We start from the raw sequence: 19,452 nt of genomic DNA on the forward strand, positions 1-19,452 counted from the left end.
TATATATATATATATATATATATATATGTTGATGAAGATAGGGAAGCTGTGATTTCGTGTATAGGGCAAGGAGGAATAACATCTTGTAGGAGTGAGGAAGAGTCAGTTGTGAGTGTGGGGGAAGTTCGTGAGGCAGTAGGTAAAATGAAAGGGGGTAAGGCAGCCGGGATTGATGGGATAAAGATAGAAATGTTAAAAGCAGGTGGGGATATAGTTTTGGAGTGGTTGGTGCAATTATTTAATAAATGTATGGAAGAGGGTAAGGTACCTAGGGATTGGCAGAGAGCATGCATAGTTCCTTTGTATAAAGGCAAAGGGGATAAAAGAGAGTGCAAAAATTATAGGGGGATAAGTCTGTTGAGTGTACCTGGTAAAGTGTATGGTAGAGTTATAATTGAAAGAATTAAGAGTAAGACGGAGAATAGGATAGCAGATGAACAAGGAGGCTTTAGGAAAGGTAGGGGGTGTGTGGACCAGGTGTTTACAGTGAAACATATAAGTGAACAGTATTTAGATAAGGCTAAAGAGGTCTTTGTGGCATTTATGGATTTGGAAAAGGCGTATGACAGGGTGGATAGGGGGGCAATGTGGCAGATGTTGCAAGTGTATGGTGTAGGAGGTAGGTTACTGAAAGCAGTGAAGAGTTTTTACGAGGATAGTGAGGCTCAAGTTAGAGTATGTAGGAAAGAGGGGAATTTTTTCCCAGTAAAAGTAGGCCTTAGACAAGGATGTGTGATGTCACCGTGGTTGTTTAATATATTTATAGATGGGGTTGTAAGAGAAGTAAATGCGAGGGTCTTGGCAAGAGGCGTGGAGTTAAAAGATAAAGAATCACACACAAAGTGGGAGTTGTCACAGCTGCTCTTTGCTGATGACACTGTGCTCTTGGGAGATTCTGAAGAGAAGTTGCAGAGATTGGTGGATGAATTTGGTAGGGTGTGCAAAAGAAGAAAATTAAAGGTGAATACAGGAAAGAGTAAGGTTATGAGGATAACAAAAAGATTAGGTGATGAAAGATTGAATATCAGATTGGAGGGAGAGAGTATGGAGGAGGTGAACGTATTCAGATATTTGGGAGTGGACGTGTCAGCGGATGGGTCTATGAAAGATGAGGTGAATCATAGAATTGATGAGGGAAAAAGAGTGAGTGGTGCACTTAGGAGTCTGTGGAGACAAAGAACTTTGTCCTTGGAGGCAAAGAGGGGAATGTATGAGAGTATAGTTTTACCAACGCTCTTATATGGGTGTGAAGCGTGGGTGATGAATGTTGCAGCGAGGAGAAGGCTGGAGGCAGTGGAGATGTCATGTCTGAGGGCAATGTGTGGTGTGAATATAATGCAGAGAATTCGTAGTTTGGAAGTTAGGAGGAGGTGCGGGATTACCAAAACTGTTGTCCAGAGGGCTGAGGAAGGGTTGTTGAGGTGGTTCGGACATGTAGAGAGAATGGAGCGAAACAGAATGACTTCAAGAGTGTATCAGTCTGTAGTGGAAGGAAGGCGGGGTAGGGGTCGGCCTAGGAAGGGTTGGAGGGAGGGGGTAAAGGAGGTTTTGTGTGCGAGGGGCTTGGACTTCCAGCAGGCATGCGTGAGCGTGTTTGATAGGAGTGAATGGAGACAAATGGTTTTTTAATACTTGACGTGCTGTTGGAGTGTGAGCAAAGTAACATTTATGAAGGGATTCAGGGAAACCGGCAGGCCGGACTTGAGTCCTGGAGATGGGAAGTACAGTGCCTGCACTCTGAAGGAGGGGTGTTAATGTTGCAGTTTAAAAACTGTAGTGTAAAGCACCCTTCTGGCAAGACAGTGATGGAGTGAATGATGGTGAAAGTTTTTCTTTTTCGGGCCACCCTGCCTTGGTGGGAATCGGCCGGTGTGATAATAAAAAAAAAAATATATGTCGTGCCTAATATGTAAAACTGGTCAATTAGCAAGAAATCATTTAAAATTAAATCCTTTCTAAAATTTTCTCTTATACGTTTAAAGATATATTTTTCACTAATGTTAATGTAAAAACTTATAATTTTGCGCCAAAAGAACCTTAGAAAACTTACCTAACCTTATTATAACAAGCGCAATTTATTTTAGCCTAATCCAATATATTTTAGATACGTATACAGTTCAGTACTAAACTAACACAATGAAATATATTTTTTTCGTTAGGTTCAGAATGATTGTTGCGAAATTATTGCATACACAAATTTTCGCTTGCATTATTCGGCAAGAGCGTTGCTATTTAGGCCAAAATCGCAAGTTATACCTATTCGGCATGACATATGTATATTATATATAACGTTAAAATATCAACTAGACTTACGTAGCCCTGGAGGGATCTCAGGGCAGAGAGGCAGAGCTCTTAGCTGCTCTTCGGTGAGAGGAGCTCTGGAGGTCGCCTTGGAGGTTCCCTGGAGGTGCTGAGGTACTGGCGAGGTCAAGGTAGTGAGCCCGTCATCTGTAACATCGTAATCGTCATCCTCTCGCATGTATAAAGGTTCGAATTCTCTTTCAGCTTCACTAAACTCTGTTCCTAGTAAATCGGATAGCTTTGCATTGGCGTTCAATTCCTCGCTTTCCATTTCATTTTCAGATATTCTTTTGTTTATTTTAGAGTTATGACTGAATTGTGGGTCAGTGCGTGTACGTTTATTGGTGTTAGTACTTGAGGTGCTGTGACTGGTCGTGTGCACAAGTGGCAGCCGGTGGTGTTCAGTGCTCGGCAAGGTGTTCTGATGTTCTTGCAATATAGTATCACAATCAAGAGTGTCGCACTGGACTTTGCTCAAAAATCGTCTTCTCACTGTTTCACCGCTGACTTTCTGTTTGCCACTGTGTTGTTGATGGGTTTGTCTCACATCGTTCCTCCTGTCGCCGCCTTCAGCGCCCCCTACAGTCTTTGTGTTACCTCTGACTACCTCACTATTCACTCTTGTGCCTTTCTTTCTGTCTGTTGCAGTGGGCTCTGCACTGCCTTCACTCGCTCTCCCATTCTCCTCAGTGGTCTCTTTACTTTGGTCCCTAGCAGTGGTATGGGGCCCTGCTTGTCTACCTGGCGGAACGAATGTCTTCAGTTTCGAATGATTTGATGTTGATATTGAGTGTGTGGAGTGATTTGTGATAACATGTGAGTGGTATGCTGTGTGTGCAGCGATGTGAGTGGTGATTAGGGCTCTGTGGGTAGTGTGGACGGTGGCATGACTTCGAGGGAGGAGTGGTAGGGTGTTTGTGGTTTGGGTGTGTGGGGGCCTGCGATCACTGTAAACATGGTTGTTGATGGGATTGGATGTGTTGTGGTGGGAGTGGGTGACGAGGAGGGAGTTCCTGACGATGATAGCAGCCAGCTGGCTGGCACGTCTTCGGTTGGCAGCCAGCGCCGTGTTCACCTGCAGGAGGAAAGGTTAGATAAGTTAAGATTTGCCAGGAAACAAGATAAATGTTTCCTGACGAGGCCCATAGTCATATGATGACCTGCCACTGGAGTTTTTGGTCATTTGACAGAGGCCTTCCACTGGCTTACCGGTCCACGCTTTTAAAAAATAAGATTATAGCTATAAATAAGAGGGAAAGAACCACCTAAGTTGACCAGACAGCAGGGGAAAAAGCCCGGCTTTAGACCGGGCTGCCAAGGTAAACGAACCCTGCAAACCGGCTTCAGGAATTCGATCAAAGGTGTAGGAATACTGTCCTTCCAGTATTTCTGTTGTACATGGTCGAATTAATCTCGCCCTTCCAACAGATCAACGATTACATTACAGTGGCTGGAACATTTTACCAGCCTACAAATTTAAAATGAAATCAGGGCGTCTTTTCGATCTGTCATTACAGTTATGGTACACAGTAGTAACAAGATGGGGAATTAGAGACATGAACAACACCTGGGTATCGTGATTTGATCTACGGAGAGACACTTCGTACATTATTTCTGTATTGTAAAAAAAGTCACTGGTTGGTGAAACATCTTCAAATAAAGGTGTTGCACACGTCTCATAATTCCTTGTTTCGATCTATGCTGGACCATTATCAAGTCCAAGACGACCCGGGAAGGTCGTCCAGTTTTCATTTCTAATCTGTGGATAAGTCGTAATTTCAACATGTTTTAAACCGAGAAAGAACAGGATGTAAATTTACGTCGTTTACCAGACATTAAAATCCTAAGATTTCTGATAAATGGTGTAAATGTCTCGGTAAATATTTAAACAGAGATGGTCTTGCCTCGACTGAAGGGGCGTTGCGTATCAGCAGAGGCTCGATCTTGAACTGACTGAACTGACTGCGCCAAGGTCTGTGTGGTGACCTGCCTACACGCCCACCGCCGCCACCACCACCGGTGCTGCTGCTGCTAATGCTGCTGCTGCTGCCCCCGCCGCCCATGGTGCCCACGCCCACACCTGCACGCCCAGTCTCCCCCAGCTGCGCCATCATGGTATGCTGTACCACTGCCATCTGTAAAACACCACATCTGTCAGGGATACACCTGTAAACGTCACACCTGTCAGGGATACATCTATATGCGCCATACCTGTCAGGGAAACACCTGAGTGACAGGTATGCTCAAGTAATAAACCATAGTGGAAATATAAACACACATGCAGTATAATGTGATCCTTTATTGACAACGTTTCGCCCACACAGTGGGCTTTTTCAAGTCACAAACAGATCTACCTGGGTTGTTAGGTAAGACACATATGCAACAGTTAGACAACTTTATTCCGAAACGTTTCGCCTACACAGTAGGCTTCTTCAGTCGAATACAGTCGAACAACCTGTCGGTATTGTATACCATTTTGATGTTCATCTTGTCAGACACTGCAACACGTGGCATCTTGGTACAGAAAACACCTTGGACAAGCTTTTCAAGTGAGAAGTGTTTGATCTGAGAGGGACATGACCTCTCAGTGGCCTCTCACTACTACTACTACTACTACTACTACTACTACTACTACTACCCTGCACCTCTCCTTCCGACAGTATTTAAGATACCTAACTGTTGCATATGTGTCTTACCTAACAACAGTATTTAAGTCTCCGCACTGTCGCTTGATCTTCAGATAGTTCCTGACTATGGAACTGAACTTCTCCAGGCCGAGGGACTGACAACCTCAAATTCTACGACTTTAAGGGTGATGGACTGATTACATCGTCTTCACATCTCTACTGTTCCTGCCTACTTTCTGTATTCGACTGAAGAAGCCTACTGTGTAGGCGAAACGTTTCGGAATAAAGTTGTCTAACTGTTGCATATGTGTCTTACCTAACAACCTTTCGGTATTGTATACCATTTTGATGTTCAGATCTACCTGGGGTGGAAGGTACGCGAGTATTTATAGTCAGGTTCAGAATGTTGAGGTCAGGTGGAGAATGCTGCATCTCATGATGTACCGAGTGGGATTATAGAGTCTAAAATCTTGGGTAGCTTGGAAGGGAGATTGGATAAGTTTGTGAGCAGACCTTCTACAGTGTTCTTCCATTCCTATGCTCTTATGTGGGATAGCGATGAAGAAGTTTCTTGGCAAGTGGTTCAGCTATGTTATAGAAGCCATTGTTCTGGTTGAAGTTGTCGGATATAGAGATAAGCGATGATTCCAGGATTCTTCGGTATTGAGTGTTGTCTTCTGTGGCGATAAGTCTTGAGTTTCTGTAGTTTATTAAATGGTTGTGTGAATTACGGTGTTGTACACAGGCATTCCTTGTATCGTCAGTCCTGCTTGCGCATTGGTGTTCTGAAATACGTGTTTGGAGGTCCCTTGATGTTTCGCCCACGTATAATTTGCTGCAGTCATTACAAGGGATTATGTATACTCCTGCAGAGGATGTATACATAAACCATAGTCTTGGTGAAGGGATCTTGATACATCACATTCCTTGGATCAAACCTGATTACCTTTCATTCTTCATGCGTTTTATGATCCTTACCGGTTAAGCGCTTAAAATACCTGTCAGTGAGTGCTGGAAATTGTCTGTGAGGGCTGGAAGCTGTCAGTCAGTGACGGACACTGTCAGTCAGTGATGGAGCCTGTCAGTGATGTACGCTCAGTCAGTGATGGACACTCAGTGATGGACACTCAGTGATGGACGCTGTCAGTGATGGAGCCTGTCAGTCAGTGATGGACGCTGTCATTCAGTGATGGACACTCGGTGATGGACGCTGTCAGTCAGTGATGGACACTAAGTGAGAAACGTTCTGAAGTCAGATAAAAGGACACATGTGCAGCTAATGTGCGAGACATATTATTGTGGTAACGCTTCGCCGTCATGGCTTGACAAAGCTCCTGGTGAGCGAAACGTTGCCACAGTAAAATGTCACATTAGTTGCACTTGTCCTTTTACCCAACATATTGTGGGTGGTTCTACCATTATTACCTTCTCTAGCAGACATTGTTCAGTGTGTACTGAGAGATGTACACTTCTGTGTATATAACCGAGAAGTGTATATACACCTCTCGGTTAAATACCACAAGAAACAAGCACTTGTACACCCCGAGACACTCCTGTGTTCGGACAAGATATACACCTCTCAGTGTGTATACAATCAGATATACATGTGTATACAATCAGATATACACCTCGATGCATATACACTGTGATATATAAATATCTAAGCATAAATATCCAGTGTTGTAATCTGAAGTGTTGCTACACTTGGTATGTGACCTACACTGACCTTCTTGGGTTATCCAGTGTTCTTCGTTCTTTAACGTTCTTTAATTGTTCTTGTTATTGCTGATTATTTTTCGTTTTCTTATATTTTTTCTGATTTTTCTTGAGGAGACTCACCTGAGAGAGGGTGAAGAGGACGAAGAGTGAGACCACCACCAGGAGAGCCAGCAGCAGCAGTGACCTGACTGGTCTGAACCGCACCGTCTGTGTCACCTGTAGGAGGAAGGAACACAGGCTCTTAGTCGCTTCTCTTAGTGCTACTGACCTGTGGATGCTATTGACGTGTTAGTGTTACTGACCTGTTATCGATACTGACCTGTTAGCGTTACTGATCTGTTAGTGCTAGTGACCTGTGGGTGCTATAAACCTGTTGGTGATAATGATCTGTGGGTACTGTTGACCTCTTAGTGTTCCTGACCTGTTAGCGCTACTGGCTTGTTACTGATACTGACCTGTGCGTGATACTGACCTGTGGATGCTACCGGCTTGTTAGTGATACTGACCTGTGAGTGCTACTGATCTGTGGGTGCTACTAGCTTATTAGTGATACTGGCTTGCTAGTGTTATTCACTTGTTAGTGCTAATGGGTTGTTAGACCTACTGAGTTGTTAGTGATACTGAATTGTGCTACTCGTTAGTTTTATGTTAGTGCTACTCGTCATTGCTACTGGGTTATTACTACTGAGTTGTGCCACTGTGTTGTTAGTGCCGTTGTGTTAGTGCTACTGGGTTGTTAGTACTGTGTTGTGCTACTGTGTTAGTGCTACTGTGTTGTTAGTGCTACTGAGTTGTTGGTGCTATTGGGTGAGTGCTACTGGGTTGTTGGTGCTACTGGGTTGTTAGTGCTACTGTATTGTTAGTGCTACTGTTGTTAGTGCTACTGGGTTGTTAGTGCTACTGGGTTGTTGGTGCTACAGGGTTAGTGCTACTGGGTTGTTGGTGCTACAGGGTTAGTGCTACTGGGTTGTTAGTGCTACAGGGTTAGTGCTACTGGGTTGTTAGTGCTACGCTGTTAGTGCTACTGTGTTGTTGGTGCCACTGTGTTAGTGCTACTGTTAGTGCCACTGTTAGTGTTACTGTTAGTGCTACTGTGTTATTGCCACTGTTAGTGCTGTGTTAGTGCCACTGTTAGTGCTACTGTGTTGTTAGTGCTACTGGGTTGTTGGTGCTACTGGGTTGTTGGTGCTACTGGGTTGTTAGTGCTACTGTATTGTTAGTGCTACTGTATTGTTAGCGCTACTGTTGTTAGTGCTACTGGGTTGTTGGTGCAACAGGGTTAGTGCTACTGGGTTGTTAGTGCTATAGGGTTAGTGCTACGCTGTTAGTGCTACTGTGTTAGTGCTACTGTGTTGTTAGTGCCACTGTGTTAGTGCTACTGGGTTGTTAGCGCCACTGTGTTAGTGCCACTGTTAGTGCTACTCTGTTATTGCAACTGTTAGTGCTGTGTTAGTGCTACTGTGTTAGTGCTATTAGTGCTGTGTTAATGCCACTGTGTTAGTGCTACTGTGTTAGTGCTGTGTTACTGCCACTGTGTGCTACTGTGTTAGTGCTACTGGGTTGTTAGTGCTATTCGGTTGTTCGTGCTACTGGGTTGTTAGTGCTATTCGGTTGTTCGTGCTACTGGGTTGTTAGTGCTACTGGGTTGTTAGTGCTACTGGGTTGCTAGTGCTACTGGGTTGTTAGTGCTACTGGGTTGTTAGTGCTACTGGGTTGCTAGTGCTACTGGGTTAGTGCTACTGGGTTGTTAGTGCTACTGGGTTGTTAGTGCTACTGGGTTGCTAGTACTACTGGGTTGCTAGTGCTACTGGGTTGCTAGTGCTACTGGGTTGTTAGTGCTACTGGGTTGTTAGTGCTACTGGGTTGCTAGTGCTACTGGGTTGTTAGTGCTACTGGGTTTCTAGTGCTACTGGGTTAGTGCTACTGGGTTGCTAGTGTTACTGGGTTAGTGCTACTGGGTTTAGTGCTATTGGGTTGTTAGTGCTACTGGGTTGCTAGTGCTACTGGGTTGCTAGTGCTACTGGGTTAGTGCTACTGGGTTGCTAGTGCTACTAGGTTGTTAGTGCTACTGGGTTAGTGCTACTGGGTTAGTGCTACTGGGTTGTTAGTGCTATTGGGTTGTTAGTGCTACTGGCTTAGTGCTACTGGGTTGCTAGTGCTACTAGGTTGTTAGTGCTACTGGGTTAGTGCTACTGGGTTAGTGCTACTGGGTTGCTAGTGCTACTAGGTTGTTAGTGCTACTGGGTTAGTGCTACTGGGTTAGTGCTACTGGGTTAGTGCTACTGGGTTGTTAGTGCTATTGGGTTGTTAGTGCTATTCGGTTCGTGCTACTGGGTTGTTAGTGCTACTGGGTTGTTAGTGCTACTGGGTTGCTAGTGTTACTGGGTTGTTAGTGCTACTGGGTTGTTAGTGCTACTGGGTTAGTGCTACTGGGTTGTTAGTGCTACTGGGTTGTTAGTGCTACTGGGTTGCTAGTACTACTGGGTTGCTAGTGCTACTGGGTTGCTAGTGCTACTAGGTTGTTAGTGCTACTGGGTTGTTAGTGCTACTGGGTTGTTAGTGCTACTGGGTTGTTAGTGCTACTGGGTTGCTAGTGCTACTGGGTTGTTAGTGCTACTGGGTTTCTAGTGCTACTGGGTTAGTGCTACTGGGTTGCAAGTGCTACTAGGTTGTTAGTGCTACTGGGTTGTTAGTGCTACTGGGTTGCTAGTGCTACTGAGTTGTTAGTGCTACTGGGTTGCTAGTGCTACTGGGTTGTTAGTGCTACTGGGTTGCTAGTGCTACTGGGTTGCTAGTGCTACTGGGTTGTTAGTACTACTGGGTTGTTAGTGCTACTGGGTTGCTAGTGCTACTGGGTTGCTAGTGCTACTGGGTTGTTAGTGCTACTGGGTTGCTAGTGCTACTGGGTTAGTGCTACTGGGTTGTTAGTGCTACTGGGTTGTTAGTGCTACCGGGTTGCTAGTGTTACTGGGTTAGTGCTACTGGGTTTAGTGCTATTGGGTTGTTAGTGCTACTGGGTTGCTAGTGCTACTGGGTTGCTAGTGCTACTGGGTTAGTGCTACTGGGTTGCTAGTGCTACTGGGTTGTTAGTGCTACTGAGTTGTTAGTGCTACTGGGTTGCTAGTGCTACTGGGTTGTTAGTGCTACTGGGTTGTTAGTGCTACTGGGTTGCTAGTGCTACTGAGTTGTTAGTGCTACTGGGTTGCTAGTGCTACTGGGTTGTTAGTGCTACTGGGTTGCTAGTGCTACTGGGTTGCTAGTGCTACTGGGTTGTTAGTACTATTGGGTTGTTAGTGCTACTGGGTTGCTAGTGCTACTGGGTTGCTAGTGCTACTGGGTTGTTAGTGCTACTGGGATGCTAGTGCTATGTTAGTGCTACTGGGTTGTTAGTGCTACTGGATTGTTAGTGCTACTGGGTTGCTAGTGTTACTGGGTTAGTGCTACTGGGTTTAGTGCTATTGGGTTGTTAGTGCTACTGGGTTGCTAGTGCTACTGGGTTGCTAGTGCTACTGGGTTAGTGCTACTGGGTTGCTAGTGCTACTGGGTTGTTAGTGCTGCTGAGTTGTTAGTGCTACTGGGTTGCTAGTGCTACTGGGTTGTTAGTGCTACTGGGTTGTTAGTGCTACTGGGTTGCTAGTGCTACTGGGTTGTTAGTGCTACTGGGTTGTTAGTGCTACTGGGTTGTTAGTGCTACTGGGTTGCTAGTGCTACTCTGTTGCTAGTGCTACTGGGTTGCTAGTGCTACTGGGTTGCTAGTGCTACTGGGTTGCTAGTGCTACTGGGTTGTTAGTGCTACTGGGTTGCTAGTGTTACTGGGTTAGTGCTACTGGGTTAGTGCTATTGGGTTGTTAGTGCTACTGGGTTAGTGCTACTGGGTTGCTAGTGCTACTGGGTTGTTAGTGCTACTGGGTAGCTAGTGCTACTGGGTTAGTGCTACTGGGTTGCTAGTACTACTGGGTTAGTGCTACTGGGTTGCTAGTGCTTCTGGGTTGTTAGTGCTACTGGGTTAGTGCTACTGGGCTAGTGCTACTGGGTTGCTAGTGCTACTGGGTTGCTAGTGCTACTGGGTTAGTGCTACTGGGTTGTTAGTGCTACTGGTTTGTTAGTGCTACTGGGTTAGTGCTACTGGGTTAGTGCTACTGGGTTGCTAGTGCTACTGGGTTGCTAGTGCTACTGGGTTGTTAGTGCTACTGGGTTAGTGCTACTGGGTTGCTAGTGCTACTGGGTTGTTAGTGCTACTGGGTTGCTAGTGCTACTGGGTTGTTAGTGCTACTGGGTTAGTGCTACTGGGTTGCTAGTGCTACTGGGTTGCTAGTGCTACTGGGTTGTTGGTGCTACTGGGTTGCTAGTGCTACTGGGTTAGTGCTACTGGGTTGCTAGTGCTACTGGGTTGTTAGTGCTACTGGGTTAGTGCTAGTGGGTTGCTAGTGCTACTGGGTTGTTAGTGCTACTGGGTTAGTGCTACTGGGTTGCTAGTACTACTGGGTTGTTAGTGCTACTGGGTTAGTGCTACTGGGTTGCTAGTGCTACTGGGTTGTTAGTGCTACTGGGTTAGTGCTACTGGGTTGTTAGTGCTACTGGGTTGTTAGTGCTACTGGGTTAGTGCTACTGGGTTGCTAGTGCTACTGGGTTGTTAGTGCTACTCGGTTAGTGCTACTGGGTTAGTGCTACTGGGTTGCTAGTGCTACTGGGTTGTTAGTGCTACTGGGTTAGTGCTACTGGGTTGCTAGTGCTACTGGGTTGTTAGTGCTACTGGGTTGTTAGTGCTACTGGGTTAGTGCTACTGGGTTAGTGCTACTGGGTTGCTAGTGCTACTGGGTTGTTAGTGCTACTGGGTTAGTGCTACTGTGTTAGTGCTACTAGGTTGTTAGTGCTACTGGGTTAGTGCTACTGGGTTGCTAGTGCTACTGGGTTGTTAGTGCTACTGGGTTGCAAGTGCTACTGGGTTAGTGCTACTGGGTTAGTGCTACTGGGTTAGTGCTACTGGGTTAGTGCTACTGGGTTGTTAGTGCTACTGGGTTAGTGCTACTGGGTTAGTGCTACTGGGTTGCTAGTGCTAATGGGTTGTTAGTGCTACTGGGTTGCTAGTGCTACTGGGTTGCTAGTGCTACTGGGTTAGTGCTACTGGGTTAGTGCTACTGGGTTGTTAGTGCTACTGGGTTGCTAGTGCTACTGGGTTGTTAGTGCTACTGGGTTAGTGCTACTGGGTTGTTAGTGCTACTGGGTTAATGCTACTGGGTTGTTAGTGCTACTGGGTTAGTGCTACTGGGTTGTTAGTGCTACTGGGTTGCTAGTGCTACTGGGTTGTTAGTGCTACTGGGTTGCTAGTGCTACTGGGTTGTTAGTGCTACTGGGTTGCTAGTGCTACTGGGTTGTTAGTGCTACTGGGTTAGTGCTACTGGGTTGCTAGTGCTACTGGGTTGTTAGTGCTACTGGGTTGCTAGTGCTACTGGGTTGTTAGTGCTACTGGGTTGTTAGTGCTACTGGGTTGCTAGTGCTACTGGGTTGTTAGTGCTACTGGGTTGTTAGTGCTACTGGGTTGCTAGTGCTACTGGGTTGCTAGTGCTACTGGGTTAGTGCTACTGGGTTGTTAGTGCTACTGGGTTGTTAGTGCTACTGGGTTGTTAGTGCTACTGGGTTGCTAGTGCTACTGGGTTGTTAGTGCTACTGGGTTAGTGCTACTGGGTTGCTAGTGCTACTGGGTTGCTAGTGCTACTGGGTTGTTAGTGCTACTGGGTTGCTAGTGCTACTGGGTTGCTAGTGCTACTGGGTTGCTAGTGCTGCTGGGTTAGTGCTACTGGGTTGTTAGTGCTACTGGGTTGTTAGTGCTACTGGGTTGTTAGTGCTACTGGGTTGCTAGTGCTACTGGGTTGCTAGTGCTACTGGGTTAGTGCTACTGGGTTGCTAGTGCTACTGGGTTGCTAGTGCTACTGGGTTAGTGCTACTGGGTTGTTAGTGCTACTGGGTTGCTAGTGCTACTGGGTTGCTAGTGCTACTGGGTTAGTGCTACTGGGTTGTTAGTGCTACTGGGTTGCTAGTGCTACTGGGTTAGTGCTACTGGGTTGTTAGTGCTACTGGGTTGTTAGTGCTACTGGGTTGCTAGTGCTACTGGGTTAGTGCTACTGGGTTGTTAGTGCTATTGGGTTGTTAGTGCTACTGGGTTGTTAGTGCTATTCGGTTCGTGCTACTGGGTTGTTAGTGCTATTCGGTTGTTCGTGCTACTGGGTTGTTAGTGCTATTCGGTTGTTCGTGCTACTGGGTTGTTAGTGCTACTGGGTTGTTAGTGCTACTGGGTTGTTAGTGCTACTGGGTTGTTAGTGCTACTGGGTTGTTAGTGCTACTGGGTTGCTAGTGCTACTGGGTTAGTGCTACTGGGTTGTTAGTGCTACTGGGTTGTTAGTGCTACTGGGTTGCTAGTACTACTGGGTTGCTAGTGCTACTGGGTTGCTAGTGCTACTGGGTTGTTAGTGCTACTGGGTTGTTAGTGCTACTGGGTTGCTAGTGCTACTGGGTTGTTAGTGCTACTGGGTTGTTAGTGCTACTGGGTTGCTAGTGCTACTGGGTTGTTAGTGCTACTGGGTTTCTAGTGCTACTGGGTTAGTGCTACTGGGTTGCTAGTGCTACTAGGTTGTTAGTGCTACTGGGTTGTTAGTGCTACTGGGTTGCTAGTGCTACTGAGTTGTTAGTGCTACTGGGTTGCTAGTGCTACTGGGTTAGTGCTACTGGGTTGTTGGTGCTACTGGGTTGCTAGTGCTACTGGGTTGTTAGTACTACTGGGTTGCTAGTGTTACTGGGTTAGTGCTACTGGGTTAGTGCTATTGGGTTGTTAGTGCTACTGGGTTAGTGCTACTGGGTTGCTAGTGCTACTGGGTTGTTAGTGCTACTGGGTTGCTAGTGCTACTGGGTTAGTGCTACTGGGTTGCTAGTACTACTGGGTTAGTGCTACTGGGTTGCTAGTGCTTCTGGGTTGTTAGTGCTACTGGGTTAGTGCTACTGGGCTAGTGCTACTGGGTTGCTAGTGCTACTGGGTTAGTGCTACTGGGTTGCTAGTGCTACTGGGTTGTTAGTGCTACTGGTTTGTTAGTGCTACTGGGTTAGTGCTACTGGGGCTAGTGCTACTGGGTTGTTAGTGCTACTGGGTTAGTGCTACTGGGTTGCTAGTGCTACTGTGTTGCTAGTGCTACTGGGTTGTTAGTGCTACTGGGTTAGTGCTACTGGGTTGCTAGTGCTACTGGGTTGTTAGTGCTACTAGTGCTACGGGGTTGTTAGTGCTACTGGGTTAGTGCTACTGGGTTGCTAGTGCTACTGGGTTGCTAGTGCTACTGGGTTAGTGCTACTGGGTTGCTAGTGCTACTGGGTTGTTAGTGCTACTGGGTTGCTAGTGCTACTGGGTTGTTAGTGCTACTGGGTTAGTGCTACTGGGTTGCTAGTGCTACTGGGTTAGTGCTACTGGGTTAGTGCTACTGGGTTGCTAGTACTACTGGGTTGTTAGTGCTACTGGGTTAGTGCTACTGGGTTGCTAGTGCTACTGGGTTGTTAGTGCTACTGGGTTAGTGCTACTGGGTTGTTAGTGCTACTGGGTTGTTAGTGCTACTGGGTTAGTGCTACTGGGTTGCTAGTGCTACTGGGTTGCTAGTGCTACTGGGTTGTTAGTGCTACTGGGTTAGTGCTACTGGGTTTTTAGTGCTACTGGGTTAGTGCTACTGGGTTGTTAGTGCTACTGGGTTAGTGCTACTGGGTTGTTAGTGCAACTGGGTTGCTAGTGCTACTGGGTTGTTAGTGCTACTGGGTTGCTAGTGCTACTGGGTTGCTAGTGCTACTGGGTTGTTAGTGCTACTGGGTTGCTAGTGCTACTGGGTTGTTAGTGCTACTGGGTTAGTGCTACTGGGTTGCTAGTGCTACTGGGTTGTTAGTGCTACTGGGTTGTTAGTGCTACTGGGTTGTTAGTGCTACTGGGTTGATAGTGCTACTGGGTTGCTAGTGCTACTGGGTTGTTAGTGCTATTGGGTTGTTAGTGCTACTGGGTTGCTAGTGCTACTGGGTTGCTAGTGCTACTGGGTTAGTGCTTCTGGGTTGTTAGTGCTATTGGGTTGTTAGTGCTACTGGGTTGTTAGTGCTACTGGGTTAGTGCTACTGTTAGGCTACTGTTAGTGCTACTGGGTTGTTAGTGCTACTGGGTTGCTAGTGCTACTGTGTTGCTAGTGCTTCTGGGTTAGTGCTACTGGGTTGTTAGTGCTACTGGGTTGTTAGTGCTACTGGGTTGCTAGTGCTACTGGGTTGTTAGTGCTACTGGGTTGTTAGTGCTACTGGGTTGTTAGTGCTACTGGGTTGCTAGTGCTACTGGGTTGTTAGTGCTACTGGGTTGCTAGTGCTACTGGGTTGCTAGTGCTACTGGGTTGTTAGTGCTACTGGGTTGTTAGTGCTACTGGGTTGCTAGTGCTACTGGGTTATTAGTGCTTCTTGGTTGTTAGTGCTACTGGGTTGTTAGTGCTACTGGGTTGCTAGTGCTACTGGGTTGCTAGTGCTACTGGGTTGCTAGTGCTACTGGGTTAGTGCTACTGGGTTGCTAGTGCTACTGGGTTGTTAGTGCTACTGGGTTGCTAGTGCTACTGGGTTGTTAGTGCTACTGGGTTGTTAGTGCTACTGGGTTGCTAGTGCTACTGGGTTGCTAGTGCTACTGGGTTACTAGTGCTACTGGGTTGCTAGTGCTACTGGGTTGCTAGTGCTACTGGGTTAGTGCTACTGGGTTGTTAGTGCTACTGGGTTGCTAGTGCTACTGGGTTGCTAGTTGTGCTAGTGCTACTGGGTTGCTAGTGCTGCTGGGTTTGCTAGTGCTACTGGGTTGTTAGTGTTGTTAGTGCTACTGGGTTGCTAGTGCTACTGCTACTGGGTTGCTAGTGCTACTGGGTTGCTAGTGCTCCTGGGTTAGTGCTACTGTTAGTGCTACTGGGTTGCTAGTGCTACTGGGTTGTTAGTGCTACTGTGTTAGTGCTACTGGGTTGTTAGTGCTACTGGGGGTGTTAGTGCTACTGGGTTAGTGCTACTGGGTTGTTAGTGCTATTGGGTTAGTGCTACTGGGTTGCTAGTGCTACTGGGTTAGTGCTACTGGGTTAGTGCTACTGGGTTGTTAGTGCTATTGGGTTGTTAGTGCTACTGGGTTGTTAGTGCTATTCGGTTCGTGCTACTGGGTTGTTAGTGCTATTCGGTTGTTCGTGCTACTGGGTTGTTAGTGCTATTCGGTTGTTCGTGCTACTGGGTTGTTAGTGCTACTGGGTTGTTAGTGCTACTGGGTTGCTAGTGCTACTGGGTTGTTAGTGCTACTGGGTTGTTAGTGCTACTGGGTTGCTAGTGCTACTGGGTTAGTGCTACTGGGTTGTTAGTGCTACTGGGTTGTTAGTGCTACTGGGTTGCTAGTGCTACTGGGTTGCTAGTGCTACTGGGTTGCTAGTGCTACTGGGTTGTTAGTGCTACTGGGTTGTTAGTGCTACTGGGTTGCTAGTGCTACTGGGTTGTTAGTGCTACTGGATTGTTAGTGCTACTGGGTTGCTAGTGCTACTGGGTTGTTAGTGCTACTGGGTTTCTAGTGCTACTGGGTTAGTGCTACTGGGTTGCTAGTGCTACTAGGTTGTTAGTGCTACTGGGTTGTTAGTGCTACTGGGTTGCTAGTGCTAGTGAGTTAGTGCTACTGGGTTGCTAGTGCTACTGGGTTGCTAGTGCTACTGGGTTGCTAGTGCTACTGGGTTGTTAGTACTACTGGGTTGCTAGTGTTACTGGGTTAGTGCTACTGGGTTAGTGCTATTGGGTTGTTAGTGCTACTGGGTTAGTGCTACTGGGTTGCTAGTGCTACTGGGTTGTTAGTGCTACTGGGTTGCTAGTGCTACTGGGTTAGTGCTACTGGGTTGCTAGTACTACTGGGTTAGTGCTACTGGGTTGCTAGTGCTTCTGGGTTGTTAGTGCTACTGGGTTAGTGCTACTGGGCTAGTGCTACTGGGTTGCTAGTGCTACTGGGTTAGTGCTACTGGGTTGCTAGTGCTACTGGGTTGTTAGTGCTACTGGTTTGTTAGTGCTACTGGGTTAGTGCTACTGGGTTGCTAGTGCTACTGGGTTGTTAGTGCTACTGGGTTAGTGCTACTGGGTTGCTAGTGCTACTGTGTTGCTAGTGCTACTGGGTTGTTAGTGCTACTGGGTTAGTGTTACTGGGTTGCTAGTGCTACTGGGTTGTTAGTGCTACTGAGTTGCTAGTGCTACTGGGTTGTTAGTGCTACTGGGTTAGTGCTACTGGGTTGCTAGTGCTACTGGGTTGCTAGTGCTACTGGGTTGTTAGTGCTACTGGGTTGCTAGTGCTACTGGGTTAGTGCTACTGGGTTGCTAGTGCTACTGGGTTGTTAGTGCTACTGGGTTAGTGCTACTGGGTTGCTAGTGCTACTGGGTTAGTGCTACTGGGTTAGTGCTACTGGGTTGCTAGTACTACTGGGTTGTTAGTGCTACTGGGTTAGTGCTACTGGGTTGCTAGTGCTACTGGGTTGTTAGTGCTACTGGGTTAGTGCTACTAGGTTGTTAGTGCTACTGGGTTGTTAGTGCTACTGGGTTAGTGCTACTGGGTTGCTAGTGCTACTGGGTTGCTAGTGCTACTGGGTGGTTAGTGCTACTGGGTTAGTGCTACTGGGTTTGTTAGTGCTACTGGGTTAGTGCTACTTGGTTGTTAGTGCTACTGGGTTGTTAGTGCTACTGGGTTGTTAGTGCAGTGCTACTGGGTTGCTAGTGCTACTGCGTTGTTAGTGCTACTGGGTTGCTAGTGCTACTGGGTTGTTAGTGCTACTGGGTTGCTAGTGCTACTGGGTTGTTAGTGCTACTGGGTTAGTGCTACTGGGTTGCTAGTGCTACTGTTAGTGCTACTGGGTTGCTAGTGCTACTGGGTTGTTAGTGCTACTGGGTTGTTAGTGCTACTGGGTTGCTAGTGCTACTGGGTTGTTAGTGCTACTGGGTTGTTAGTGCTACTGGGTTGCTAGTGCTACTGGGTTGCTAGTGCTACTGGGTTAGTGCTACTGGGTTGTTAGTGCTACTGGGTTGTTAGTGCTACTGGGTTGTTAGTGCTACTGGGTTGCTAGTGCTACTGGGTTGTTAGTGCTACTGGGTTGTTAGTGCTACTGGGTTGCTAGTGCTACTGGGTTGCTAGTGCTACTGGGTTAGTGCTACTGGGTTGTTAGTGCTACTGGGTTGTTAGTGCTACTGGGTTGCTAGTGCTACTGGGTTGCTAGTGCTACTGGGTTAGTGCTACTGGGTTGTTAGTGCTACTGGGTTGCTAGTGCTACTGGGTTGTTAGTGCTACTGGGTTGTTAGTGCTACTGGGTTAGTGCTACTGGGTTGCTAGTGCTACTGGGTTGCTAGTGCTACTGGGTTGTTAGTGCTACTGGGTTGTTAGTGCTACTGGGTTGTTAGTGCTACTGGGTTGTTAGTGCTACTGGGTTGTTAGTGCTACTGGGTTGCTAGTGCTACTGGGTTGCTAGTGCTACTGGGTTGCTAGTGCTGCTGGGTTAGTGCTACTGGGTTGTTAGTGCTACTGGGTTGTTAGTGCTACTGGGTTGTTAGTGCTACTGGGTTGCTAGTGCTACTGGGTTGCTAGTGCTACTGGGTTAGTGCTACTGGGTTGTTAGTGCTACTGGGTTGCTAGTGCTACTGGGTTAGTGCTACTGGGTTGTTAGTGCTACTGGGTTGCTAGTGCTACTGGGTTGCTAGTGCTACTGGGTTAGTGCTACTGGGTTGTTAGTGCTACTGGGTTGCTAGTGCTACTGGGTTAGTGCTACTGGGTTGTTAGTGCTACTGGGTTGTTAGTGCTACTGGGTTGCTAGTGCTACTGGGTTAGTGCTACTGGGTTAGTGCTACTGGGTTGTTAGTGCTATTGGGTTGTTAGTGCTACTGGGTTGTTAGTGCTATTCGGTTCGTGCTACTGGGTTGTTAGTGCTATTCGGTTGTTCGTGCTACTGGGTTGTTAGTGCTATTCGGTTGTTCGTGCTACTGGGTTGTTAGTGCTACTGGGTTGTTAGTGCTACTGGGTTGCTAGTGCTACTGGGTTGTTAGTGCTACTGGGTTGTTAGTGCTACTGGGTTGCTAGTGCTACTGGGTTAGTGCTACTGGGTTGTTAGTGCTACTGGGTTGTTAGTGCTACTGGGTTGCTAGTACTACTGGGTTGCTAGTGCTACTGGGTTGCTAGTGCTACTGGGTTGCTAGTGCTACTGGGTTGTTAGTGCTACTGGGTTGTTAGTGCTACTGGGTTGCTAGTGCTACTGGGTTGTTAGTGCTACTGGATTGTTAGTGCTACTGGGTTGCTAGTGCTACTGGGTTGTTAGTGCTACTGGGTTTCTAGTGCTACTGGGTTAGTGCTACTGGGTTGCTAGTGCTACTAGGTTGTTAGTGCTACTGGGTTGTTAGTGCTACTGGGTTGCTAGTGCTAGTGAGTTGTTAGTGCTACTGGGTTGCTAGTGCTACTGGGTTGCTAGTGCTACTGGGTTGCTAGTGCTACTGGGTTGTTAGTACTACTGGGTTGCTAGTGTTACTGGGTTAGTGCTACTGGGTTAGTGCTATTGGGTTGTTAGTGCTACTGGGTTAGTGCTACTGGGTTGCTAGTGCTACTGGGTTAGTGCTACTGGGTTGCTAGTACTACTGGGTTAGTGCTACTGGGTTGCTAGTGCTTCTGGGTTGCTAGTGCTACTGGGTTAGTGCTACTGGGCTAGTGCTACTGGGTTGCTAGTGCTACTGGGTTGCTAGTGCTACTGGGTTAGTGCTACTGGGTTGCTAGTGCTACTGG

General features: G+C 47.0%; 1 protein-coding gene across 1 annotated transcript in view; it reads right to left on the reverse strand.

Moving 5' to 3' along the window:
- LOC128693824 (uncharacterized) overlaps nt 1-19,452 on the reverse strand; it is a 398,273-nt gene that overhangs the window by 45,497 nt on the left and 333,324 nt on the right. The window contains exons 3-5 of the mRNA XM_070090779.1: nt 6,768-6,863; nt 4,206-4,436; nt 2,314-3,376 (exon numbers count right to left, since the gene is read on the reverse strand). Of these exons, the coding sequence (XP_069946880.1) occupies nt 2,314-3,376; nt 4,206-4,436; nt 6,768-6,863 (1,390 nt within the window). The remainder of the gene's footprint in view (nt 1-2,313; nt 3,377-4,205; nt 4,437-6,767; nt 6,864-19,452) is intronic.

The sequence above is a fragment of the Cherax quadricarinatus genome, chromosome 33 (genome assembly GCF_038502225.1).
Source record: "Cherax quadricarinatus isolate ZL_2023a chromosome 33, ASM3850222v1, whole genome shotgun sequence".
In the NCBI taxonomy this organism is placed as follows: domain Eukaryota; kingdom Metazoa; phylum Arthropoda; class Malacostraca; order Decapoda; family Parastacidae; genus Cherax; species Cherax quadricarinatus.